The sequence below is a fragment of the Heterodontus francisci genome, chromosome 18 (assembly GCF_036365525.1).
Source record: "Heterodontus francisci isolate sHetFra1 chromosome 18, sHetFra1.hap1, whole genome shotgun sequence".
Taxonomy (NCBI): domain Eukaryota; kingdom Metazoa; phylum Chordata; class Chondrichthyes; order Heterodontiformes; family Heterodontidae; genus Heterodontus; species Heterodontus francisci.
This window is the reverse complement of record NC_090388.1, coordinates 65,203,051-65,226,598: the sequence shown is the minus strand read 5'-3', so window position 1 is coordinate 65,226,598 and position 23,548 is coordinate 65,203,051. Positions and strand designations below refer to the sequence as shown.

General features: G+C 43.2%; 1 protein-coding gene across 1 annotated transcript in view; it reads left to right on the top strand.

Moving 5' to 3' along the window:
* Positions 1-23,548, top strand: part of LOC137379355 (solute carrier family 13 member 1-like) — an 88,878-nt gene that overhangs the window by 2,079 nt on the left and 63,251 nt on the right. Inside the window, exons 3-10 of the mRNA XM_068050061.1 lie at positions 2,465-2,593; positions 2,812-2,948; positions 10,352-10,536; positions 10,657-10,780; positions 12,740-12,847; positions 12,953-13,034; positions 13,281-13,469; positions 16,859-17,016. Coding sequence (XP_067906162.1) covers positions 2,465-2,593; positions 2,812-2,948; positions 10,352-10,536; positions 10,657-10,780; positions 12,740-12,847; positions 12,953-13,034; positions 13,281-13,469; positions 16,859-17,016 — 1,112 coding nt within the window. The remainder of the gene's footprint in view (positions 1-2,464; positions 2,594-2,811; positions 2,949-10,351; positions 10,537-10,656; positions 10,781-12,739; positions 12,848-12,952; positions 13,035-13,280; positions 13,470-16,858; positions 17,017-23,548) is intronic.

Below are 23,548 nucleotides of genomic sequence, written 5' to 3'. Positions count from 1 at the left end.
CAGAGAACCATGGATGACCAGAAACATTCAGGGTACGATGAGAAGGAAAAGAGAGGCTTTTAGCAAATACAAGGAGAGCAAATCAACGGAAGCATTAGTGGAGTACAGAAAGTGTAGGATAGAGCTTAAGAAAGTAATTAGGAGAGCAAAGAGGGGATATGAGAAAGCTCTGGCTGGTAAAAGTAGCGAAAATCCCAAGATATTCTATAAGTATATCAATGGGAAGAGGATAACCAGGGAAAGAGTAGGACCCATTAGGGACCAAGGGGGAAATCTGTGGGTGGAGCCAGAGGACATTGGTAGGGTCTTCACCCAAGAGAATGAGGATATAGATATGGAACTCAGAGAGAGAGACTGTGAGGTTCTTGAGCAAATTGTTATTGGGAGTGACAAGGTATTGGAGGTTTTGGCAGGCTTAAAAGTGGACAAATCTCAAGGTCCGGATTGTGTCCCAGGATGCTGTGGGAGGTGAAGGTGGAGATTGCAGGGGCTCTGACCCTAATTTTTAATTCCTCTCTGGCCACGGGGGAGGTGCCAGAGGACTGGAGAACAGCTAATGTGGTCCCACTATTTAAGAAATGTTGTAGAGATAAGCCAGGGAACTATAGACCAGTGAGTCTCACGTCAGTGGTAGGGAAACTATTGGAGAAAATTCTGAAGGAGAGAATCTATCTCCACTTGGAGAGGCAAAATTTGATTAGGTATAGTCAGCATGGCTTTGTCAGAGGGAGGTCATGCCCAACAAATCTGATTGAATTTTTTGAGCATGTGACCAGGTGTGTAGATGAGGGTAGTGCAGTTGATGTAGTTTACATGGATTTCAGCAAAGCCTTTGACAAGGTCCCACATGGGAGACTTATCAAGAAAGCAAATGCACATGGGATACAGGGTAACTTGATAAGGTGGATTCAAAATTGGCTTAGCTGCAGGAGACAGAGAGTGATGACAGACGGTTCCTTTAGTGACTGGAAGCCAGTGTCCAGTGGCGTACCACAGGGATCTGTGCTGGGTCCCCTATTGTTGGTCATTTATATAAACGACATCGTTTATATGTGGGGGGTAGGATCAGTAAGTTCGCGGATGACACAAAGATTGGCCAAGTGGTTAACAGTGAGGTTGAGTGTCTTGGGTTACAGGAAGATATAGACGGGATGGTCAAATGGGCAGAAAAGTGGCAGATGGAATTTAACCCTGAAAAGTGTGAGGTGATACACTTTGGAAGGAGTAATGTGACATGAAAGTATTCAATGAATGGCCTGACACTGGGAAGTTTGAGGAACAAAGGGACTTTGCGTGTTTGTCCATAGATCTCTGAAGGCAGAAGGGCAGGTTAATAAGGTGGTGAAAAAGGCATATGGGACACTTGTCTTTATCAATCGAGGCATAGATTACAAAGCAGGGAGGTCATTTTGGAGTTGTATAGAACTTTGGTAAGGTCACAGCTGGAGTACTGTGTGCAATTCTGGTCGTCACATTATAGGAAGGATGTGATTGCACTGGAGGGGGTGCAGAGGCGATTCACCAGGATGGTGCCTGGGATGGAACATTTAAGCGATGAAGAGAGGTTGGTTAGGCTTGGATTGTTTTCGCTGGAGCAGAGAAGACTGAGGGTGACCTGATCGATGTGTACAAGATTATGAGGGGCATGGACAGAGTGGATAGGGAGCAGCTGTTCCCCTTAGTTGAAGGATCAGTTACAAGGGACACAAGTTTAAGGTGAGGGGCAGGAGGTTTAAGGGAGAACTTTTTTACCCAGAGGGTGGTGACGGTCTGGAATGCACTACCTGGGAGGGTGGTGGAGGCGGGTTTATTTTATTTATTTATTTAGAGATACAGCACTGAAACAGGCCCATCGGCCCACCGAGTCTGTGCCAACCATCAATCACCCATTTATACTAATCCTACACTAATCCCATATTCCTACCACATCCCCACCTGTCCCTATATTCCCCTACCACCTACCTATACTAGGGGCAATTTACAATGGCCAATTTACCTATCAACCTGCAAGTCTTTGGCTGTGAGAGGAAACCGGAGCACCCGGCGAAAACCCACACGGTCACAGGGAGAACTTGCAAACTCCACACAGGCAGTACCCAGAATTGAACCTGGGTCGCTGGAGCTGTGAGGCTGTGATGCTAACCACTGCACCACTGTGCTGCCAACATCCTTTAAAAAGTACCTGGATGAGCGCTTGGCACGTCATAACATTCAAGGCTGTGGGTCAAGTGCTGGAAAATGGGATTAGGTAGACAGGTCAGGTGTCTTTCATGCATCGGTGCAGACCCGATGGGCCGAGGGGCCTCTTCTGCACTGTATTATTCTGTGATTCTGTGATTCTGGTAAAACCCCTGAGGAAATTTCCAGTAGCATTTGGGAATAAAAGATCAATTTTAATGCCGATTCTTATGCTTTGATGTGGATATAACTGTTTTTGCTGTTTTGTTTCTCTTCTGGTCAATAGGAATCAGAATGTGCATACACAATGCTTGTGGTGGCGATATATTGGCTCACAGAAGCAATGCCTCTTTCTGTAACAGCTTTACTCCCAGCGCTCATGTTTCCTCTCTTTGGTATCATGCAGTCCACGGAAGTGAGTAATGGTACAGCTTTCATGAAAATAAACACAGTACACTCGAACAGATGCATCTTTTCAGGCCTTTTAATTGTTTAAAATTGAAGTCGACACACACTACAGTTTTGATCATATCAGCAATATATTAAAAATAACAAGTCACATTTGCGCACTTTGCGTGAAAGGACAGAGTTTTCTCCACAGCATTATTTCAAATAACTAGTCAATGTTTTCAGGTTGCATCCACCTATTTCAAAGATTTCCATCTCTTGTTGATTGGCGTTATTTGCTTGGCCACATCTATTGAAAAATGGAATCTGCACAAGAGAATAGCCCTGAGGATGGTGATATTGATGGGAGTCAATCCTGGAAGGTAAAGACTTGTAGAGAGAATAACATGAGTTCGTTTGATGATATAATGCCAATAACACTAGAAAATAACAATTCAGAATCAATCTTATATTAGAAGGATAGTAACACATAGGCTTTATCAAGCCTTGAACATAGAGAAGTGTCCTGTTAAGTTTTTGGTCCTGATTCATTCTGGAGATATGTGCATTGCTCGCAAGTCCAGCATTCTATGCCCATCCATAATTTCTTTTGAGAAGGTGGTGGTGAGCCTCTAACTTGAACGCTGCAGTCCATTTGGCGAAGGTATTCCCACAGCTTTGTTTGGTAGGGAGTTCCAGGATTTTAACCCAGCGACCAGTTTTCTATTTACATTGAAGAACCAGGCTTAATTCTCCGTAGTGCTATTCATGATTGAACGAAGTTTAGTCTCAATATTAATTTTATGCTCAATCCATCTGGTTTGGTCTCCATGTGAAATGATGTCAATAAGGTCACCTTGTCAGCAATAATTAAGAATTATAGCAATTCCGAGTTTTGCCCTGGGACCAATTTCTCTGCTTTAGCACTCCTAGTGCTGAGTTTCAAATGGTGAGAGTACAGATGCAGGATTTTCTGCCCATTAATTATGTTATCGTAGAATCGTAGCATAGTTACAGCATAGAAGGAGGCCATTTGGCCAGTCGTGTCCATGCCAATTCTCTGTAAGAGCAATTCAGCCCCACCTTTTCCCCGTAGCTCCACAAATTCTTTCTCTTCAGATAATTATCCAGTTCCCTTTTGAAAGTCATGATTGAATCTGCCTCCACCACACTCTCAGGCAGTGCATTCCAGATCCTAACCACTTCTTGCGTAAAAAAGCTTTTCCTAACGTCATCTCCAGTTCTTTTATTAATCACCTTAAATCTGGTTCTCAACCCTTCTGCCAATGGAAACAGTTTCTCCCTATCGACTCTGCCCAGACCCCTCATGATTTTGAACACTTCCATCAAATCTCCTTTTAACCTTCTCCTTTCTAAGGAGAACAGCTCCAACTTTGCCAATATATCCATGTAACTGAAGTTTCTCACCCCCAGATCCATTCTCGTAAATCTTTTCTGCATTCTCTCCAATGCCTTGTAAGACCCTCTATCTCATCTATCTCGGGATATCAATGGCACACAATAACTTGGATACAGCTCCACTAGATGTGGTATACCTTTATTAAACCAATAAGTAATGGTACATACTCATGATAATACCGGTTGCTTACCAGCCCTGCAAGCCAGAGTCTGTCTCGGTGGTCAGTCCGCCAACAAATCTTCCATGCGCGATTTCCAGATGGCCAACCTTGCCATCCTAAGCAAAGATGTTTCTGTGGGCTCTTTCTTTGTACATTTTTTTGCTATGGCCCTGTTCCATATAAGGTAACACCTGTCTTTGACTCCTGTAATTGGTCAGTAATTACCTCACAGTTCTTTCCAACACAAGTCGGTTACTTGTCCAGATGGCTTCTACCCTGGGCCTCATGCAAGAATTTCAAGGCCCATTGCTTCAGACAATAAAGACGGTCTAACTCTGCTTTGTTATCTCTGGTACCATTATCAATCTCCAGACTGGTACAGGCAGACATGTTTATTAGCTCTTCATGAGAAAAGCCTTTATCTCTCCTTGGATGCAAGCGTTTCTGCAGTTCAATTCATTTTGCAGACTTTGTTAATTCTGGCAAAGCTCTGTCATGACCAAATTGACCATCCTGCCTTGTGCCTTCAGGCCCACAATACAATACATTAGATATTTTTGGTCTGGGTACTTTGATATTCCATGTTGCCATGAAACAGACTCCACACAGGTAGGACTCCACTACAACCTGTCTACATTCATTAATATAAAAGAAATAAAGGAACAAGTGCATGGTTAAAAAGTAATTGTACATTAAAAGATAAATAACACATTGGCTTACAGCATTCACATCTATAGTATAAGGGTCTGAAAGGGTTAACGTTTGGGGCAGTGAGAGGAACACCTCCCATTGTGATGATGATGTATGAGATCAAACGTGTAATGGTCTTGCGGAGAAGCAAGAAGCATCATGCAGAGTAAGAGCTTGACAGGCTTTTGGAAAGTCTATATTGTCCATGTAAATATAATAAATGAATGACTGTTCAGATTTGCGACGACTCCAAGATCTCTGTAAACCAAGCTCAACCTAGCATCTGAAATGCTAGTAACAATATACAACAACATCCTTCCTAAAGTGTGGTGCCCAGGATTGAATTGGACACAATACTCCATAGTTTATGGATAGAAAATCCCACTGAACCCATTAACCATGCCACCCAATTTTCAAAGAACAAAGGTGGGCAACAGAACACGACTTCCTAAAATCTATCATCGCATACTCAGTTGAAGTTCTAATACTGAGTTAAACTGACACAAATGTATTAACCGACAGTCTTTGACCCTGGTTGAGGAATTTCTATACATAGCTTTGATTATCTTATGTGCTCTGTCTTCTCTCCTCGTTTCTAGATCTTTTCATGGATTGATAATACCATACAAACATATGAATTAGGAGCAGGAGTAGGCCACTCGGCCCTTCGAGCCTGCTCCGCCATTCAATAAGTTCATGGCTGAACTTATTACTCCACTTTTCTACCTACCCCCGTTAACCTTCCACCCCCTTGCTTATCAAGAATCTATTTACCTCTGCCTTAAACATATTCAAAGACTCTGCTTCCACCGCCTTTTGAGGAAGAGATTTCCAAAGACTCACAACCCTCTGAGAGAAAGAATTTCTCCTTATCTCTGTCTTAAATGGGCAACACCTTATTTTTAAACAGTGACCCCTAGTTCTAGATTCTCCCACAAGGGGAAACATCCTTTCCACATCGACCCTGTCAAGACCCATCAGGATCTTATATGTTTCAATCAAGTTGCCTCTTACTCTTCTAAATTCCAGCGGATACAAGCCTGGCCTGTCCAATATTTCCTTAAAAGACATCTCGCCCATTCCAGGTATTAGTCTAGTAAACCTTCTCAGTACTGCCTCCAATGCAGTTACATCCTTCCTTAAATAAGGAGACCAGTACTGTACACAGTACTCCACCAATGCCCTGTATAGCTGAAGCATAACCTCCCTACTTTTGTATTCAATTCCCCTTGTGATAAACGATAACATTCTATTAGCTTTCCTAATTATGTGCTGTACCTGCATACTAACCTTTTGCAATTCAGGCACTAGGACACCCAGATCCCTCTGCATCTCAGAGCTCTGCAATCTCTCACCATTTCGATAATATGCTTTTTTATTCTTCCTGCCAAAGTGGACAATTTCACATTTTCCCACATTATACTCTGTTTGCCAGGTCTTTGCCCACTCACTTAACCTTTTCTATATCCCTTTGTAGCCTCCTTATGTCCTCTTCACAACTTACTTTCCGACCTATCATTGTGTCATCAGCAAATTTAGCAACCATACCTTTGGTCCCTTCATCCAAGTCATTTATATAAATTGTAAAAAGTTGAGGCCCCAGCACAGATCTCTGTGGCTCCCCACTCATTACAGGGCGGCACAGTGGCGCAGTGGTTAGCACCGCAGCCTCACAGCTGCAGGGACCCGGGTTCGATTCCGGGTACTGCTTGTGTGGAGTTTGCAAGTTCTCCCTGTGTCTGCGTGGGTTTTCTCCGGGTTCTCCGGTTTCCTCCCACAAGCCAAAAGACTTGCAGGTTGTTAGGTAAATTGGCCATTATAAATTGTCACTAGTATAGGTAGGTGGTAGGGAAATATAGGGACAGGTGGGGATGTTTGGTAGGAATATGGGATTAGTGTAGGATTGGTATAAATGGGTGGCTGATGTTCGGCACAGACTCGGTGGGCCGAAGGGCCTGTTTCAGTGCTGTATCTCTAATCTAATCTAATCTTGCCAACTATAAAATGACCCATTTATGCCTACTCTCTGTTTCCTGTTAGCTAGCCAATCTTCTGTCCATGCCAATATGATACCCCCTACACCATGAGTTTTTATTTTCTGCAATAACCTTTGATGTGGCACCTTATCAAATGCCTTCTGGAAATCTAAGTACAATACATCCACTGGTTCCCCTTTATCCACAGCATATGTAATTCCCTCAAAGAACTCCAATAAGTTGGTTAAACATGATTTCCCTTTCACAAAACCATGTTGACTCTCCATGATTCCCTTGAATTTTTCTAAATGTCCTGCGATAACGTCTTTAATAATAGCTTCCAACATTTTCCCTAGAGTCATAGAGTTATACAGCACAGAAACAGGCCTATCAGCCCATCGTGTCTGTGCTGGCCATCAAGCACCTATCTATTCGAATCCCATTTTCCAGCAGTTGGCCCATAGCCTTGTATGCAATGGCGTTTCAAGTGCACATTTAAATACTCCTTAAATGTTGTGAGGGTTCCTGCCTCTACCACCCCTTCAGGTAGTGTGTTCCAGATTCCAACCACCCTCTGGGTGAAAAAAGTTTTCCTCAAATCCCCTCTAAACGTCCTGCCCCTTACCTTAAATCTATGCCCCCTGGTTATTGATCCCTCCGCTAAGGGAAAAAGTTTCTTCCTATCTATCCTATCAATGTGGTGACCAGAACTGTACACAGTACACCAGCTGTGGTCTAACTAGCATTTTGTACAGTTCCATCATAACCTCCCTGCTCTTTTATTCTATGCCTCAGCTAATAAAGGCAAGTATCCCATATGCCTTCCTAACCACCTTATCTACCTGTGCTGCTGCCTTTAGTGATGTATGGACAAGAACACCAAGGTCCCCCTGACCTTCTGTACTTCCTAGGGTCCTACCATCCATTGTATATTCCCTTGCCTTGTTAGTCCTCCAAAAATGCATCACCTCACACTTCTCAGGATTAAATTCCATTTGCCACTGCTATGCCCATCTATATCGTCTTGTAATCTAAGGCTTTCCTCCTCACTATTTACGACACCACCAATTTTCATGTCATCAGCCAACTTAGATCATACCTCCTATATTCACGCCTAATCATTAATGTACACTACAATCAGCAAGCGTCCCAGCACCAATCCCAGTGGTACACCACTGGTCACCGGCTTCCAATCGCAAAAACAACCCTCGACCATCACCCTCTGCCTCCTGCCACTAAGGCAATTTTGGATCCAATTTGCTAAATTCCCTGGATCCTGTGGGCTCTTGCCTTCTTAACCAATCTCCCATGCAGGACCTTATCAAAAGCCTTACTGAAGTCCATGTAGACTACATCAACCGCCTTACCCTCACCTACACATCTAGTCACCTCCTCGAAAAATTCAATCAAGTTTGTTAGACACGATCTTCCCCTGACAAAGCCATGCTGACTATCCCTGATCTATCCCTGCCTCTCCAAGTGGAGATTAATCCTGTTCTTCAGAATTTTTTCCAATAGTTTCCCTACCACTGATGTTAGACTCACTGGCCTGTAATTACCTGGTTTATCCCTGCTATCCTTCTTGAATAATGGTACCACATTCGCTGTCTTCCAGTCCTTTGGTACCTCTCCTGTGGCCAGAGAAGATTTGAAAATTTGTGTCAGAGCCCTTGCATCACATAACAGCCTGGGATACATCTCATCTGGGCTTGGATTTATCCCCTTATAAGCCCACTAAAACAGCTAATACTTCCTCCCTTTCAATGCTAATTTGTTCAAGTATATCACAATCCCTTTCCCAGATCTCTACACAAAAGCATCCTTATCCATAGTGAACACAGATGAAAAGTAATCATTTAAAACCTCACCTATGTCCTCTGGCTCCGCACACAGATTGCCACTCTGGTCCCTAATGGGCCCTACTTTTTTCCTGGTTATCCTCTTGCCCTGAATATACGTATAAAATGCTTTGGGTTTTCCTTTATCTTGCCCCCCTGGGTTTTTTCATGCCCCCTCTTTGCTCTCCTAATTACTTTTTTTAAGTACCCCCCCTACACTTTCTATACTCCTCTAGGGCCTCTGCTGTTTTCACCGCTTTGAATCTACCATAAGCCTCCTTTTTTTTCCTGATCCAATCCTCTATATCCCTTGACATCCAGAGTTTCCTTGAATTGTTGGTCCTACCCTTCACTTTTATGGGAACATGCTGGCCCTGAACTCTCACTATTTCCTTTTTGAATGACTCCCACTGGTCTGATGTAGACTTTCCAACAAGTAGCTGCTCCCTGTCCACTTTGGCCAGATCCTGTTTTATCATATTGAAATTGGCCTTCCCCCAATTCAGTACTTTTATTTCTGGCCCCTCTTTGTCCTTTTCCATAACTACCTTATATCTTACAGAGTTATGGTCACTATCCCTGAAATGCTCCCCCACTGACACTTCTACCACTTGTCCGGCTTCATTCCCTGGGATTAGGTCCAGTACCGCCCCTTCTCTTGTAGGACTTTCCACGTGCTGGCTCAAAAACTCTCCTGTATGTACTTTAAGAATTCCACCCCCTTTAGGCCTTTTGCACTAAGACTATTCCAGTTAATATTGGGGAAGTTGAAATCCCCGACTATTATTACCCTATTATTTGTACACCTCTCTGAGATTTGTCTACATATCTGCTCCTCTATCTCTCCCTGACTGTTTGGAGGCCTGTAGTACACTCCCAGCCAAGTGATTGCCCCCTTTTTGTTTTTAACTTCTACCCATATAGCCTCAGTTGAGGAACCTTCTAAGATGTCATCCCTCCTTACTGCAGTAATTGACTCCCTGATCAACAGTGCAATACCACCTCCTCTTTTGCACCCTAAGACAGATGTTAAGCTAACTGGCCTGTAGTTTCCTGCTTTCTGTCTGCCTCCCTTTTTGAATAAAGGAGTTATATTCACTATTTCCCAATCTAATGGAACCTTCCCCAAATCTAGGTAATTTTCAAAAATTAAAACTAACGCATCAACTATTTCACTAGCCACTTCCTTTAACACCCTAGGATGAAGTTCATCAGGCCCCGGGCACTTGTCAGCCCGCAGCTGCAACATTGTTAAAAATTCATTGTTTCTTCAGCCTCTGAATGATCTTCTTGCTCCATATGCCATCTCTTGCGTGAAATCAGGCAATCTGTCCCAAGATTTTGCCAAAATTGTTCTATAACCACTTGCAAAGGATCACAAGATAGTTAATGGATGAAGAAGGCCATTCAGCCCATCTTAGTTCACCAATCCAGCGTGATTTTAAAATCCCCCCACTGAATCATCAAATTGGCTGTTGACTATATATAGCTTAATACGCAAGAGTTCTTTCCTTCTGACAGATGAATCTACTAGATCAGCCATAAATATCACCCATAAAATAGGAAATGGTAACATTTTTCCAGAAGTAAAATGCACCCTTTTAACCATCAGTAGAAATCTTCTGTTTTACAGAATAATGTGTCCAACACTATTATTGGACAGCCTTTCTGGTATTGGATCACTCTGTTTTGTACTTAACAGGTTAATGATGGGCTTTATGCTCAGCTGTTCCTTTCTTTCTATGTGGCTCAGTAACACCTCCACTGCAGCCATGGCAATGCCAGTCGTTGAGGCTGTTCTTCAACAGATTATGAATGCAGAAGCAGTGACTGATATCCCACGGAACACTTTGAATGGAGTCACGAACCAAGCCTTGGAACTGAATGGTAATGTATGAAAGGACTAATTCAGTTTTATACAGAAGCAGCAACCTTTTTTTAGCAGTTAACTGGTTTTATTTATGTACTCCACACTGAATGCTTCATTTGCCACCTTTTGAACCAAAGAAGAAGAATCCGAAATAAAGAAGCTGGAATCAAAAGAAAAAATCGAACTTGATCCGAAGAAACAGGGAATAATACAGGCAAAAGAAAATGAAGCGATGAAATGGGAAACCAAAGAGTTGGATGGGTAACGTATCTCTCCGAGAATGAAACTGTCTTATTAACGTACATTTTATCCTTTCCCACCTGATGTGATCCAGTGGGCTTCTGTATGTATAATTCAAGCCTTATAGGACAGCCAACATGACCGCTAATGTTATCATAATACTTAGGGGACCAGATAGTCTTTTTGTAAGTAGGAATTCTGAATGGAGTACATAGAACAGGGGTAGGCCATTCAGCTCCTCGAGTCTGTAAACTTTAGCTGCTAAATCATTCAGGGTTTTGCATATTTCTTAAGAAGATAAGAAATAGGTGCAGGATAAGGCCACACAACCCATCGAGCCAGCTCCACCATTCAGTAAGATCATGGCTGAACTTCTATATCAATTCAGTGACCCTTCTTCAGAACCCAGTTCTGAAAAAGGGTCACTGACCTGAAACGTTAACTCTGCTTCTCTCTCCACAGATGCTGCCAGACCTGCTGAGTATTTCCAGCATTTCTTGTTTTTATTTCAGATTTCCAGCATCCCCAGTATTTTGCTTTTATTCTATATCAACTCCACTTTTCTGCCCTTTCACCATATCGCTCATATTCCCTTCACGCCCAAAAATCCATCAGTTCCAGTCTTGAGATTATCATATAGGCTGTGGGGTCCAGCCTCTGTGAAGTTACCAAAGAAATAATTCAATTCAGCCCTACTGAGATTTTATATAGAATTTTCCAGTACAAACTGGTCAAGGTTCTGATGATAAATTGTCGTGATACAATTGTACCAACAGATAACTGTCATTTTGAAGTTGTGCAGAAATTTCATTGCACCATTTTGAATCAAAAGTCCTGACTTTAAAGTTAGATCTCAACAGTATTTTAAAGTCCTTTCTATCAATATGTGACTGAACTGCACTGAAAGAGGAGAACAGAGGAAATTTTTGGTGAGCATCAGTGCACCTACTACGATTGTGGTGGGACTTGAACTAAATCCTGTGGTGATAGTGCAGGGAGATAAGGCTGACCACTCAACATTGAATGCCCTAGACTTACATTTTGGTGGTCAAAGTGACATTAGAGAAAAGACTAAAAGAATGTTTGCTGTATTTCTGCAGAAGCAGAACTTAATTTTCAAAATAAATAAAGAGCATCTTGAATCCTTCAAGTTAACATTTTCTTTTCCAGAGAGAGCCAACGCAAGCATATCTTGTAATGTTTTGGCATTTAGACACTTAGATTTCCCCTGCATCTCAACTTCCTCGGTTTTTTCACTAAGTATCCATTGAGCTAACATTGGCGATGCCCAATAGTTGTTTTGAAATCATACAAAATTGGAATTAGTAGTATCCACATGTGATACCAAGGGTTATTTGTGTATGTAAGCGTAATTCCCATTTGATTGCATCACATTAATGGCATTTATGCCAGATATAGAAAATGAGGCCCAATGGGAATACATAATGAAAAAGCTGCATGGGAAATTGTATATTTTCAAATGCCCACTTTTAATAACCAGCATTAAAGGTTTGAACCTGTACTCTACAATCAAAGTCAAAATTACTACACCATTTGTTAAAATACAGATATGAAAATAAAACTTTCCAACTCATGTCCATTTTTGCCCCGAAAGTGACAGGGTTAAAACAGACAGCTCTGAAAGCATTTTTTCCCTCAAAATATCTTTGACTTACAACACATGCTCTTCCAGTTGCGAAGGTGAAGACAATCTAAACCACAGCTATCTCCATCTTGAACATCCATGGGCTTCTTTGAGGGACCAACAAGCAACCAGATTTAAGTGGGTCAAGACATACCGCATTAGTTTATCCTTCACCTCAGGCAGAACATTCCCAGGACATGATAGCCACCTTCAGTGTTGTTACAACCGAGATGGGAGGAGTGCACTGTTTATTCTAGTTCCATTTCTCCACAGGTCACATCATATATTTGAATATTTTCCCACTTACTGGGCTGAATTTTACTGGCCCCCCCGAGGCCGTGGGTCGCGGCGTGGAGGCCGGTAAAGTTCTGCGAGGAGAGGGCCGCCTCGACCCGCGACGTTGAGAAGGGCTCCCACATATTACCGGTGGTGGAAGGACCTCGGTGTGGCCCCCCTGCCACCTAGCGGTGGGCCCTTCATCTCCATACGTAAATTGACATTAATGATATTCAAATTAACTTACCTGCCGTCTCACGCCAATTTTACAGCCTTCACGCGCCTTCGGAACTCCACACAGAGTTCCAAGGCGAGAACCTGGTGGGGAGGAATAAAATTTTCAGGTTGGGAGTGGTGAAGGAGCTGGGAAAACAATCTTGATTGGATTTGGGAATGGTGGGAAGGGGTTCAAGGGCAAATGTAAAGAGGTTGTGGGGATAGTGCGGGTTGGTAGTAAAGTTTCATTTTCTGTTAATGTCCCAATAAAAAACATTGCGGGGTGGGGGGCGGGTGTTGGTGGGAAAGGGCCTGCATTAAGTGTGTAATTTTTATTAAATAATCCATCACACTATTCCTTTAAAAATGTAAATTTCTCCTAAGGGCTTGCAGCCCTTTAAAAATGGCGTGATGGTGCTGGACGTCATTGCCAGGGACGTGGAGGCCACCCGTTTACGGTTTCGGGGGCGGCCGTTCCGCCCCCTCTATTTAAATGAGCTCCCGCGTAAAATATCGTGGGGGCACAGGGTGGCTGCTGATTGTGGGCATGCCACTGTGTTCATAGGGCGCGCCGTAAAGCGCAGTGCCCGAATAAAATTCAGACCACCGATACAGTCTATCATAGACTCTATTTTTATCCCAGAATAAAACACACCAACCAAGTTTCTTTAATAAACATCAAAATTATCTGTTTATTATAAAACAAGTTGTAACCAGTAATGAAGCAAAGCATAAACACATAGACTGAAATATAAAAGTTCCCTTTTTACTTTAGCCCCCCCACCCCCCCACACACACACAGACACACACACACATATATTCACTGGTTAACCAAAAAAGTAGAGATTTACTCTTTCGAGCTCTAGTACAAAAAAAAGAAAAAAATACATTGGCCAAAATACTTGCTAATTCTTCAAGAAAAAAGAGAAGATATGAAAAGATGTCAGAAGTTCCTTTTTTGGTTTGGCGTCCCAAATACGTATAGATGGCTGTCACTGGGATCTTCCGAGAACAGTTCTTTTCAGGTGACGTTGAAGACCAGTTTGGGCAGGCTTTCCAGGAAAAATTGCATCAACAGGGGTTTCAGGCAGTTTCTTACACTTGCTTCTCAGAGCTTCTTTTTCAAAGAGCTGGAACAGCCCGAGCTGGGGTTTTTCTCCCTTGTCAAGTTTTCTCCAACAGTCTTTTTAATACTGTCCACATCCTAACTACTGTCCAAAGTGAAACCAAAAACAATGTCACAAGAGTCCAGCCTCCTGACCCCAATAAATCTTGACCTCTCACTTCTTTGTTAACATCTTTCCCCAAGTCAAAAACAACTCCTGCTGAGTAATTTATCTGAAAATAAGTCCCTTCCAGTAGCTGTTAACAATTCAGACCTCTCAATGACCCTAGTAACGAAAAAATCCATGGACTCCTTTTCAGCTTTAAAACACAAATCCTCAAAATTTAACAAAAATATGGAAGCACTCATAACAGGATGTACCTGAAAACTCACAAACCTTCCAGCTCAGACAGGAGAGTTCACATTGAGGCCCTGTGATTAGGACACAGCAATGCTGATGCAATATATAGCTATAGCAAATGCAATACGTTGTAAGAAATATGTTTGTCATATGACACCATAACTAAAAATAATTAGCACAGTGAAGGGGAAAATGGTTTTCAATGATTCACTGGGACCAGTCTGCAAGCTGCCCAACAATGCAGTGCGTGTTTTAAAATTGCTATTTCCATCTGGTGCTTCGGGTTTTAATTACAACTCAAATGTGTTGTATAAACAGATTACATGATAAAAGCCATATGATACTACTCATATCTCACTTGTAGTCCTAATCATATATCATAGGTCAATCTACTGTTGAGCTGTAAATTCTGTAAGATATGAAGTTATGTGCATAAGTAATGGTTTAATAGCTTGTCCTCTTTGATTCCATTCCCCTTCCATACTCTTGGTGTGCCTTTATTCAATTTGTTTTATTTGAGAAAACATGCATCATGAAAATCCATAGTAATTCGTTAATATTCCACTTGTGGGTCCATAAATAAAACTACTCACAATTGCTGTTGCTTGTGAGTTTTCCAGTCAGCCTTTACGGATGATGTGATGTAGTTGTCATAGGTCCATGGTGTGTCCCTTACCAAGTTTCCATACTCATACTGCAGCTGAAATTCAGCCTCAACATTTCGAGTTAATACCTGATGATTTGGAGTCAAATCACTCAGCCACTTGAACTACCACACTATCCCCATAAGTCATGTTTGCATCAGAAGTCTCATTTATATTTCTTTTCATCCAGCTATTACATTGGTGGGGACAGCCATGCATTCAAAAGAGAGACTGATAAGGTAAATTCTTTTATTATTGAAATGTTATTTAACTTAAAATAGAAGCATGTACAATCCCAAAAATAACCATTTTGTTGCAGAAGCGCTTATCATACTACATTTTATGGTGTACAAATGTAATTTTGTTGGCTTAATTTTTTTCCCCAGCATTTGATTGCTTGTGGAACCAAACATTCCCTCCACTCCTGAAGGTGCTCAATCTTGTTCAATGGCTGCAGTAGCTTTCAGTATGTTGATCAAATGACTGTTCCTCATATGTGAGCTTGGAGGCTGAATTTGGCAAGCTATTCACCACAGGTATTGTATCATATCCAAATCCAGTCCAATCCCCATCTGTAGTCTACATCTGTCTGACATTTTCCTCCATTCTCCCTAGTGCAGACCACAGAACCCAATTCCAATCCCCTGACCACTGCACCAGGTGAGATTAGTTAACTAATCTCAAACCAGAATCAATCTGGGACTTCCCTTGTCTGTATTTTGCAGTAATATGCTGGTGCATTTAACCATTGAGGTGTTGAGTGTGTTCATGCTTGTTACCAGTTGAATGAAGTAAGTGGAACTACATTAATGGGCAATTTCCTTTGTACCAAGACAATAAAAAAAGGCTTTCAAAATAGTTATTTATGCTGGTAAAAGAGCTGCATTTATACTTCAGGGAGTTATATCAGGATGTGAACCAATGGCCAAAAAAGTAATGCTGGCCACTAGGTTGAAAGCCTAAAACCTTATCACTCCTCTGTCCTATCAGTGCAGCAACTTCAACAACAACTTTTATGTATCGCCTTTATCATAGCAAAAACACTTCACAGGAGTAATCAGACCAAAACTCTGGCAAAGAGGTAGGTTTTAAGGAGCATCTTAAAGGAGAAAAGAGAGGTGAAGAGGCGGAAAGGTTTAGGGAGGGGATTCCAAAGCCTAAGACTGCCAATGGTGAGGTGAAGGAAGTGAGGGATGCACAACTGGCCAGAGTTGGAGAAACACAGAGATTTCAGTATATTGTAGGGTTAGAGGAGGTTACCGAGATAGGGAGGGAGCGAACCCACCATATGCACCATTCACACAGGGCAGCTATTTTATGGAAATCACATTCGCGTCTGATTTTAATCCATAAATTTCTTATAAATAAAAATTCAGGCACAAATCTATGAGCTATTACAGGATACTAGATTTCACATGGCAAAGAATAATTCCTTGCCTTATATTTAAAAGTTGCTTTTACTTTGGCCTTAGAGAGGTGCTTGCACTGATAGTTTCTAATACAGAAGACTTGTGCACCTGGTGGTGCCATCTTGGTAAACATATTGAATTCGCTAAGACCAGCCACTGAAAAGATCAGTGTTACAAGTACCCCTTTAAGGCCAATGTAAAAGACAGTGAGAGAGACTTGTTATGTTCACCAGGATGGGGTAGTGGAGTCCCTTCGATGGATAGACACTTCTACTACTGTGGATTAAGGTTCACTATTTGATATTTTTTGGTTTATAATCTATGCCATAAATTTGCCATATATCAGTGATGGCATGTCAGGAAAAGTAATTCCTCTTCCATTCCCAATGTTTATGTTTTAACTAAGTATTTTGGGATGCCAACAATTCTCTACTGTCTGATAGGCTTCGAAAGAAGAGGTTGTCCGCAAATACAGAAATGAGAAAGATCATGACTTATGTAAAGGAATATGTCTGTGTATTGCCTATTCTTCTACGATTGGAGGACTAACTACTACTACTGGCACCTCGACTAACCTCATTTTTGTTGAGCAATTCAACACGTGAGTAAATCACAGTGTTTCTAAATATTTTAATTGACCTTTCCCAGCCAGTGTTTTTCCTTCCTTAGTGTGCATCTAGTGCCATCAGTTGATATAATTTTAGGAGAGTTGAAGTGGCTTGGTTTAGCCAATTAAATATCTCTGCTGACTATAAAAGGCCCGAAGTGAAATGAGTATGCTACAATACCAATCAGAGCGAGTGTGAATCCATGGAAAAAGGATCATAATTTGTCACTAATTTCAACATACCTGGCACGATTATTTAGAGAGAGTCAAAGGATGACAGGAAATGGAAATTAGATTTTTGAAAAGTTAATTATTTATGGACTAACATGGGGTAAAGCTTTCTCCATATCTAACCCAGAATGTACCTTCCTCCTGAAGTCCCCAGCATCACAGATGCCAGACTTCAGCCAATTCGATTCACTCCACGTGCTTTTGGTTGCAGCAGCTTTTTCAGAAGCGGAGAGTGCGGAGCGAACTATCAGCTGGGAGGTCAGTTTCAGTTTAAAGTTAAAGTTAATTTCCTTTTGTTTCGGAGGACCAGGGGACTGCTGGGTAAGTCAAAACCTATATATTTGGGCAGTGGCTGAACCCGAGACACTACACGTGTAGTGTCTCCCAGCCGCCCTCCTCCTCTAACCAAAAAAAAAGGACTCTGGTGTGTTGATAAGGTAAGCTTTTTATTTTATTTCTTCTGTATCGTGTGATTGGTAAAAATTTACTTTCTTCTTTTACTTTTTGACTTATCTATTAACTGGTTATTTGAAAAAGACCACAGCAGAGAAGTATCAAAGTATTTAGCTCATAAATTTATATAAATTAATAAAGTAATTAACTAAGTAGAGATGGCTGGGCAGGTGATGTGCTGTAGCTGTATGATGTGGGAGCTGGCTGATCCCATTGTGAACGGCAGGGACAACATCTGCGGGAAGTGCACCCAACTCCAGCTCCTCGAGAACCGCGTTAGGGAACTGGAGCTGGAGCTGGATGAACTTCGGATCATTTGGGAGGCGGAGGGGGTTATTGAAAGGAGTTATAGGGAGGTAGTCACACCTCAGGTAAAAGAAGTAGGTAGATGGGTTACCATCAGGGGAAGGAGAGGGAACCAGCAGGCAGTGCAGGGATCCCCTGTGGCCGTTTCCCTCAACAACAGGTATACCGTTTTGGATACTGTTCGGGGGGACGACTTACCAGGGGTAAGCAATGGGGTACAGGCCTCTGGCACAGAGTCTGTCCCTGTTGCTCAGAAGGGAAGGGGGAAAAGGAGCAGAGCATTAGTAATTGGGGACTCCATAGTTAGGGGAACAGATAGGAGGTTCTGTGGGAACGAGAGAGACTGACGGTTGGTGTGTTGCCTCCCAGGTGCCAGGGTTCGTGATGTCTCGGATCGTGTTTTGGGGATCCTTAAGGGGGAGGGGGAGCAGCCCCAAGTCATGGTCCACATAGGCACCAACAACATAGGTAGGAAGAGAGATGGGGATTCAAGGCAGAAATTCAGAGAGCTAGGGTGGAAGCTTAGAGCGAGAACAAACAGAGTTGTTATCTCTGGGTTGTTGCCTGTGCCACGTGCTAGCGAAGCGAGGAATAGGGAGAGAGAGGAGTTGAACACGTGGCTGCAGGGATGGTGTAGGAGGGAGGGTTTTGGTTTCCTGGATAATTGGGGCTCTTTCTGGGGTAGGTGGGACCTCTACAAACAGGATGGTCTTCACCTGAACCAGAGGGGTACCAATATCCTGGGGGGGAGATTTGCTAGTGCTCTTCGGGGGGGTTTAAACTAATTCAGCAGGGGGATGGGAACCTAAATTGTAGTTCCAGTGTACAGGATGTTGAGAGTAGTGAGGTCAGGGATAAGGTTACAGGGACGCAAGAGGGCACTGGCAAGCAAGAACCTGGTTTAAAGTGTGTCTACTTCAACGCCAGGAGCATCCGGAATAAGGTGGATGAGCTTGTAGCATGGGTTGGTACCTGGGATCTCGATGTTGTGGCCACTTCGGAGACATGGGTAGAGCAGGGACAGGAATGGATGTTGCAGATTCCGGGATTTAGATGTTTCAGTAAGAACAGAGAAGATGGTAAAAGAGGGGGGGGTGTGGCATTGTTAATCAAAGAGAGTATTACAGCGACAGAAAGGACGTTTGAGGACTCGTCTACTGAGGTAGTATGGGCCGAGGTTAGAAACAGGAGAGGAGAGGTCACCCTGTTGGGAGTTTTCTATAGACCTCCGAATAGTTCCAGAGATGTAGAGGAAAGGATAGTGAAGATGATTCTCGACAGGAGCGAGAGTAACAGGGTAGTTGTTATGGGGGACTTTAACTTTCCAAATATTGACTGGAAATACTATAGTTCGAGTACTTTAGATGGGTCAGTTTTTGTCCAGTGTGTGCAGGAGGGTTTTCTGACACAGTATGTAGACAGGCCAACCAGGGGCAATGCCACATTGGATTTGGTACTGGGTAATGAACCCGGCCAGGTGTTAGATTTAGATGTAGGTGAGCACTTTGGTGATAGTGATCACAATTCGGTTAGGTTTACCTTAGCGATGGGCAGGGACAGGTATATACCGCAGGGCAAGAATTATAGCTGGGGGAAAGGAAATTATGATGCGATTAGGCAAGATTTAGGATGCGTAGGATGGGGAAGGAAACTGCAGGGGATGGGCACAATCGAAATGTGGAGCTTATTCAAGGAGCAGCTACTGCGTGTCCTTGATAAGTATGTACCTGTCAGGCAGGGAGGAAGTTGTCAAGCGAGGGAGCCGTGGTTTACTAAAGAAGTTGAAGCGCTTGTCAAGAGGAAGAAGAAGGCTTATGTTAGGATGAGACGTGAAGGCTCAGTTAGGGCGCTTGAGAGCTCCAAGCTAGCCAGGAAGGATCTAAAGGGAGAGCTAAGAAGAGCGAGGAGAGGACACGAGAAGTCATTGGCAGATAGGATCAAGGAAAACCCTAAGGCTTTCTATAGGTATATCAGGAATAAAAGAATGACTAGAGTTAGATTAGGGCCAATCAAGGATAGTAGTGGGAAGTTGTGTGTGGAATCAGAGGAGATAGGGGAAGCGTTAAATGAATATTTTTCGTCAGTATTTACAGTAGAGAAAGAAAATGTTGTCGTGGAGAATACTGAGATACAGACTACTAGGCTAGATGGGATTGAGGTTCACAAGGAGGAGGTGTTAGCAATTTTGGAAAGTGTGAAAATAGATAAGTCCCCTGGGCCAGATGGGATTTATCCTAGGATTCTCTGGGAAGCCAGGGAGGAGATTGCACAGCCTTTGTCCTTGATCTTTATGTCGTCATTGTCGACAGGAATAGTGCCGGAAGACTGGAGGATAGCAAATGTTGTCCCCTTGTTCAAGAAGGGGAGTAGAGACAGCCCTGGTAATTATAGACCTGTGAGCCTTACTTCGGTTGTGGGTAAGATGTTGGAAAAGGTTATAAGAGATAGGATTTATAATCATCTTGAAAAGAATAAGTTCATTAGAGATAGTCAGCACGGTTTTGTGACGGGTAGGTCGTGCCTAACAAACCTTATTGAGTTTTTCGAGAAGGTGACCAAGCAGGTGGATGAGGGTAAAGCCGTGGATGTGGTGTATATGGATTTCAGTAAGGCGTTTGATAAGGTTCCCCACGGTAGGCTATTGCAGAAAATACGGAAGTATGGGGTTGAAGGTGATTTAGTGCTTTGGATCAGAAATTGGCTAGCTGAAAGAAGACAGAGAGTGGTGGTTGATGGCAAATGTTCATCCCGGAGTTTAGTTACTAGTGGTGTACCGCAAGGATCTGTTTTGGGGCCACTGCTGTTTGTCATTTTTATAAATGACCTGGATGAGGGTGTAGAAGGGTGGGTTAGTAAATTTGCGGATGACGCGAAGGTCGGTGGAGTTGTGGATAGTGCCGAAGGATGTTGTAGGTTACAGAGGGACATAGATAGGCTGCAGAGCTGGGCTGAGAGATGGCAAATGGAGTTTAATGTGGAAAAGTGTGAGGTGATTCACTTTGGAAGGAGTAACAGGAATGCAGAGTACTGGGCTAATGGGAAGATTCTTGGTAGTGTAGATGAGCAGAGACTTCTTGGTGTCCAGGTACATAAATCCCTGACAGTTGCCACCCAGGTTAATAGGGCTGTTAAGAAGGCATATGGTGTGTTAGCTTTTATTAGTAGGGGAATCGAGTTTCGGAGCCACGAGGTCATGCTGCAGCTGTACAAAACTCTGGTGCGGCCGCACCTGGAGTATTGCGTGCAGTTCTGATCACCGCATTATAGGAAGGATGTGGAAGCTTTGGAAAGGGTGCAGAGGAGATTTACTAGGGTGTTGCCTGGATGGAGGGAAGGTCTTACGAGGAAAGGCTGAGGGACTTGAGGTTGTTTTCGTTCGAGAGAAGGAGAAGAGGTGACTTAATAGAGACATATAAGATAATCAGAGGGTTAGATAGGGTGGATAGTGAGAGTCTTTTTTCTCGGATGGTGATGGCAAACACGAGGGGACATAGCTTTAAGTTGAGGGGTGATAGATATAGGACAGATGTCAGAGGTAGTTTCTTTACACAGAGAGTAGTAGGGGCGTGGAACACCCTGCCTGCAACAGTAGTTGACTCGCCAACTTTAAGGGCATTTAAGTGGTCATTGGATAGACATATGGATGAAAATGGAATAGTGTAGGTCAGATGGTTTCACAGGTCGGCGCAACATCGAGGGCCGAAGGGCCTGTACTGCGCTGTAATGTTCTATGTTCTATGTTCTATATGTTCTATATGAAGAAACGACTGAAGGCACTGGATACTGCAAAGGCTATGGGCCCTGACAATATTCCGGCAATGGTAATGAAGACCTGTGCTCCAGAACTTGCCGCGCCCCTAGCCAAGCTGTTCCAGGACAGCTACAACACTGGCATCTACCCGGCAATGTGGAAAATTGACCAGGTATGTCCTGTACACAAAAAGCAGGACAAGTCCAACCTGGCCAATTACCGCCCCATCAGCCTACTCTCAATCATCAGTAAAGAAATGGAAAGTGTCATAAACAGTGCCATCAAGCGGCAATTGCTTCGCAATAACCTGCTCAGTGACGCTCAATTTGGGTTCTGCCAGAGGCCACTCAGTTCCAGATCTCATTACAGCCTTGGTTCAAACATGGACAAAAGAGCTGAACTCAAGAGGTGAGGTGAGAGTGACTGCCCTTGACATCAAGGCAGCATTTAACCGAGTATGGCATCAAGGAGCCCTAGCAAAAGTGACGTCAATGGGAATTGGGGAAAAACTGTCTGCTGGTTGGAGTCATACCTAGCACAAAGGAAAATGGTTGTGGTTGTTGGAGGTCAATCATCTGAGCTCCAGGACATCATTGCAGGAGTTCCTCAAGGTAGTGTCCTAGGCCCAACCATCTTCAGCTGCTTCATCAATGGCCTTCCTTCAATCATAAGGTCAGAAGTGGGAATGTTCACTGTGCAATGTTCAGCACCATTCATGACTCCACAGATACTGAAGCAGTCCGTGTAGAAATGCAGCAAGACCTGGACAATATCCAGGCTTGGGCTGATAAGTGGCAAGTAACATTCGCGCCACACAAGTGCCAGGCAATGACCATCTCCAACAAGAGAGAATCTAACCATCTCCCCTTGACATTCAACAGCATTACCATCGCTGAATCCCCCACTATCAACATCCTAGGGGCTACCATTGACCAGAAACTGAACTGGAGTAGCCATATAAATACCGTGGCTACAAGAGCAGGTCAGAGGCTAGGAATCCTGAGGCGAGTAACTCACCTCCTGACTCCCAAAAGCCTGTCCACCATCTACAAAGCACATGTCAGGAGTGTGATGGAATACTCTCCACTTGCCTGGATGGGTGCAGCTCCAACAACACTCAAGAAGCTTGACACCATCCAGGACAAAGCAACCCGCTTGATTGGCACCCCATCCACAAACATTCACTCCTTCCACCACTGACGCACAGTGGCAGTAGTGTGTACCATCAACAAGATGCACTGCAGTAAAGCACCAAGGCTCCTCAGACAGCACCTTCCAAACCCGCGACCTCTACCAACTAGAAGGACAAGGGCAGCAAATGCATGGGAACATCACCACCTGCAAGTTCCCCTCCAAGTCACACACCATCCTGACTTGGAACTATATAGCCATTCCTTCACTGTCGCTGGGGCAAAATCCTGGAACTCCCTTCCCAACAGCACTGTGGGTATATCTACCCCAAATGGACTGCAGCGGTTCAAGAAGGCAGCTCACCACCACCTTCTCAAGGGCAATTAGGGATGGGCAATAAATGCTGGCCTGGCCAGCGTCGCCCACATCCCATGAATGAATAAAAAAAAAGTAGATAACTTGGGTGCAAAAAATGGGAGTGTTCCTCTAATAAGCACAGATTTACCATCTGTTTGAAAGTTTACACCAAAAAAACTGATCATGTGAACTACTGAGAAATATTAAAATAAAAGCAAAATACTGCAGATGCTGGAAATCTGAAATAAAAACAGAAAGTACTGGAAGTACTCAGCAGGTCTGGCAGCATCTGTGGAG